Below are 4,935 nucleotides of genomic sequence, written 5' to 3'. Positions count from 1 at the left end.
TTTTAGAATTAAGCATTTAAGTATGAATTTGTTTGTGTTAAATCATAACATACATAATAATTAATTAGTAATGTGTAGTAAAATAATATTGTTAGATAATTAAAAATTAAAGTTTTGAATTATATATTATATTAAAGAAATAGAGATCATGGTTAAAGTAATATATATATATATATATATATATATATATATATATATATATATATATATATATATATATATATATATATATTTATTGTGAAATATGATCTGTACAAAATAAAAACAACACAAATTTAATGTTAAAATTTGTAAATAGAAGTACATATAGATATAAACAACTTAAAAGACATAGATATATTAAGAAGTATTTGCATATGAAATCAAAGAAAAATGAATTCAAACTTAAAATATTATAATAAAAGTAATATATGCTCATATGAATAATTAACTTAAACAAAAATGAAAACGTATTGTGAGATATATTCCCTGTTAAAAAAAATTTAGACTAATTAACATCAATTTGGATTTATAATTTTAAAATTAAAATTAAAATTTATTCTAACGAAAATTATTATTTGTTTAGTCTATTATCTTTTTAAGTCCAATTTTTAATCTTATGAAAAACAATTGAGAGTCTAACATTTTAAGCAATTTTAAAATAATGATGTGGTAAACTGAAACAAAAATGGTCACATTTAATAATATATATATATATATATATATATATATATATATATATATATATATATATATATATATATATATATATATATATATATCATTTCATATAAACTATCTAACATATTAAATATATAGTAAATAGTTACCACAATCTTAAGTAGTCTAGAAAGAAGAACCATTTTGACTTAGATATACCCATAAATATCTTTCTTTCTTGCTAAAAAAAATCATAATTTGAAATTTATTATGTAGTTTGTAAAAAGTAACCAAACCATATTGCTTGATTTTGTTTGATTTTTCAAATTGAAAAAAGGGACAAAATCGTGTCCCGTAAACTATCCCACACATTCATTTCAATCAATCTAATACATAAATATATATATATTACTAAGTATCAAAAGCATTTTACAGGTGAATCTCTTATCTCTTTTCTGATTATACTTGAAGCTCGATCTAGATTACTTCACAATTACAACCCAACATTTTGAAAACAAGAATTCCACATTAGAAGCTCCTCTGCGAATCAGGTAAGTCTAGTTTCTTGCGATATCATTCTGCTCTTCTCAAATTTGAAAACCGATTTATTATGGTTTTCATATTATGTGGTCCAAACATGGTGTGCCTACCACTTGTCAATGCTAAAGGCAGCAATTTAGGAATTTCCTCCAACAAGAACAGCTGGATCTTCCCTGAAAGTATCAATGTATTACATTAGTTATTGTATTTTTACTTAGTGTCATCATAATGAAAAAGACCCCATACTTAGCTTCTGTTTTTTACCTGTCGGATATTCCAAAAAGGCAGCATACTTAATTATTATGACTAATAATTCTATATGAGAATTCACGAAAAATAATTCATGTTACCCCATATTTTATTCACACCTTTTATTTTATGCTTATCTCTCTGCACCAACTTCTAGAGAGAAAGAAACTTCTACACCCAATCTTCTCTTTCTCTTCTTAATCTAATTCTTTATATCATATTTTCAACACTAATTTTATTTCCTTTTATGATAATATTTAACACTCATCAATATTCCCATCAACAGATATGAAAGAACAAAATAGAAAAATCGTAGATCATAGAACATATAATAATAGGAGAGATAATTATTGTTTTGTATTTATTACTCATATATTTACAATTAGTTGACCATTACTTAATTATTTATAAAATTATTATCAGCAGATTCAAATATTAGTATTATATAGTATATTATTATAAAAAATTGTGAATATATAATTTCTGCAGTTAATAAGGTTTATATACTGTTATCCTTCTTCCTATACCACTTTCTTTTCTTCTGCTTTATTTCATTTATTATTTATATCTATCTCTTTACCTATATATTCCACCTCTCTCACTGCAGAGGGAACTGTGGAATGATTTTTCTTTTTTGTCATTCAGATGAAAAAACAAGAATCGATTAAAGAGATTTTATTTTGGAGCGTGGAGGCTGAAGAAATAAAAGGTACTAATTGGAACTTACTGTCTCCGATATTGTTTTGTCTTGAACAGACCGTTTAGCGTGGCTTTCGTTAGCATTTTTCATCATAACTCTCCGGTCTGATTTCCCAACATCACTAGTTCGTCCTTCTTTGATCAAAACATCTGCGTTCCGCTTATTATTAACTGGAACGGATGGTTCTTCACGTTGTCCACAATTGCTTTCATAGTTAGTAGCAGCTCGTGTTATCTGGTCACTACCACCATCTTTTTGAACTTGACTTCTACCTGAATGGGTTGAATATGACTTTGCCAAATCTATTGAAAAATATGAGTCGCTGTTTTGGTAGCTAAACGGTGAATGATCAGAAAGTGGAGTCCATTTATCCCGAAGTGGTGTTCTTTCTTCTAATTTTGATAAAAGTTCATCAGGGTTTAGTTCTTTTCCCAGTAATTCAAGTTGAGCATTCTTCATCCTCTCACTCTCGGCTCTGTTAAGATTTTTCTTTGGACTACTGTACAATCTCTTGTTCCATCCAGCGGTTTTACTATAAAAATTTTCTCTGGGTCCCCCTCCAATCTGTTCCGCCACCAAACTCATGATCCCGTACTCATACCCTTTGAAACTATCACCTAAACTTGCACTGAATTTTGTGTGCTCCACTTGGTGACGGGTAAGTTGCCGTAACAGAGGGCTTGATCGAGAGAAAGACGGGCTTTGAAACAGACGGGGCTCTAGGTTTTCAAGGGCACAAGCTACATGTGTGTCGAATTCACACATGTTGCATCTATAGAGCCAGCGGTGGTTGTAATTACTGGGCTGGTTGCACAAGTCACAGAAGAACTCATAGGGTGGTGAAAACTCAAGCTTGATTTTGTGGGGGTGGCATGTGATTGCGAGGGAGAGAGGGAGTGCAAGACACAAGGCATGGAAGAAGATGGCGCATTGAGCACAGTGGTAGGAAAAGGCCGTGACATGGTGGCCACATGCGACACAGTTGAGAGTAGGTTTGGTGGAAGGTAGAGGAAGGAGGAGTAGATGGTGGGCTGGATGTGAAGGGTGGTTGGTGATTAAGGGCATGTTGTAGCAGACATGGTGAAGAGAAAAAGCACATGTTTTGCACTGGTAATAGTCGTCAGCAGAGTTAATTTTGATGTTGCATCCAAAGCAGCTTAGAATATTTGGTGCGGAGGGTAGGGTGGTGCATTGCAAAGGATGTGGATGGCTAAAGTGGAAAACATTGGGGTCCTCATCGTGTGCTGATCCCATGTTCTCTTTTTGTGAAAGTACATGAACGATTGAACATGTCCATCTTTGTGTCTCGTGTATATACTATATATTGCAGCATTCCTCATGTAATGTTTTCTTTTTGGTGGCATAATTGGAAGCTAGCTGTTACGGGTCTTCTGGTCTCTGGATGCTGTTTGGACTTATTGAAAATTCAAATGTGGGTGATTCTTCTTGGGAAATCCGTAATTTTTATGTTTTGGATTCTTGATCTGTGAAACCGAGATGAAACGATTTGCACCAAGGGAGAAGTCACCAAAGAAAATGTTATGATTCCCCATTTTAGCCGGCCATTTTCTTTCCTTCACTCTCACGCACACCATACATGTTTTTAGCCTTTTTATATTCTTCACTGCACTTTCTTTGTTCTCCTAAGTAACAGCGTATTTTAATAACTTTTTAACAACATGTCTCGTGATCTTATTCGTCAGATTGAATTTAATTTTAAAAGAATAATTAAAATAAAAAGTTGTTAAAAAAGTTACTAATTTTTAAAAGGAAAATATCTTTTTAACCATTTTTTTTTTTACAGTTTTTTTACAACAATGTATGCAGTAACTTGTGATATATTGGTTTATTTTAAATATATGAACGAATAAATAATAAGTTTATCAAAATAATTATTAAAAAAAATTGTTAAAATATCGTGTTATCATTTGGTCCCAGATATTCACGCACAACTTATGTTGCCTTTTTTTTTACCCTTCTATTACTTTTAAACTGAAGCACTTCCACCAACATATTAAATGGAAGATATATAAGATAGGTTTCCGTTAATCTAATTCGGCTACTTTATATAATAACTAATTAACTAATTTTAGAGATAAAAAGTAATTAATTATTATAGTGATTAATTATTTTTTGTTTTTAAAATTAGTTGTTTAAAAACTTTTTGTTGTGAGCTTAATAAGGTGAAGTTGCAAAAAGTTTAACTTTTTTAAATAATATTAAACTGAACCTGATTCAAACCAAGTTGGTGTGGATGACATGTCGTTTACCAATCTTTTAGTTATTTTTTCTTTAGTCTAGTATAATTATTTATTACTTTTAATTATACATGTTAATAATTTGATTTTTTTTAAATATTAAGTTATTCAATAATATTTAAGTAGTTTGAATATTTAATTTATTTATTTATTTTCAACTAATATCTTAATAATAATTACAAGAATACATGAAATTGACTTCCATAATGTAATATTGGTCTTGAGCTGGACACTAACCTTTTTACGTGTTGGATTGATCTCAATAATAAAAGCAACTTTACTTTTTATTTATAAAAGCGTTGATAACATCCACGCTCAGTAACAAAAAAATTATATTTTATTTATAAAGGACTAGTATCTAATCAACAAAAGAATATGATTTTTCTTATTTATATAGTTGTAGCATTGGTCAAGTCCACATTGAGCAATAAAAGAAATTTAATTTTTTTTTATAAAGGACTAGCGTCAACCAGACTCACACTGAGTAACAAAAAAATATTCAGTTTTTATTTATATATATATATAATGTTGATCAAGTCCACACTCGTT

General features: G+C 29.5%; 1 protein-coding gene across 2 annotated transcripts; it reads right to left on the bottom strand.

The window, feature by feature from the left end:
• Nucleotides 1–1,016: 1,016 nt before the first annotated feature.
• Nucleotides 1,017–3,961, bottom strand: LOC108326775 (uncharacterized). 2 transcript variants are annotated; one of them, XM_017560328.2, is made up of 2 exons: nt 2,156–2,589; nt 1,017–1,352 (listed from the first exon to the last, which is right to left on the bottom strand). In XM_017560328.2, exons 1-2 carry the CDS (start codon nt 2,585–2,587, stop codon nt 1,302–1,304), a joined length of 483 nt encoding a protein of 160 aa, XP_017415817.2. In that variant the 5' UTR covers nt 2,588–2,589; the 3' UTR covers nt 1,017–1,301. The 2 variants fall into 2 exon arrangements, with proteins under 2 accessions (XP_017415817.2, XP_052728171.1); XM_052872211.1 differs by lacking the exon at nt 1,017–1,352 and having other exon boundaries at nt 1,787–3,961.
• Nucleotides 3,962–4,935: the final 974 nt, after the last annotated feature.

The sequence above is a fragment of the Vigna angularis genome, chromosome 2 (genome assembly GCF_016808095.1).
Source record: "Vigna angularis cultivar LongXiaoDou No.4 chromosome 2, ASM1680809v1, whole genome shotgun sequence".
NCBI classification, from domain to species: Eukaryota; Viridiplantae; Streptophyta; class Magnoliopsida; order Fabales; family Fabaceae; genus Vigna; species Vigna angularis.
Note: the sequence above shows the minus strand (reverse complement) of the source record. Positions and strands in the feature narration are given on the sequence as shown.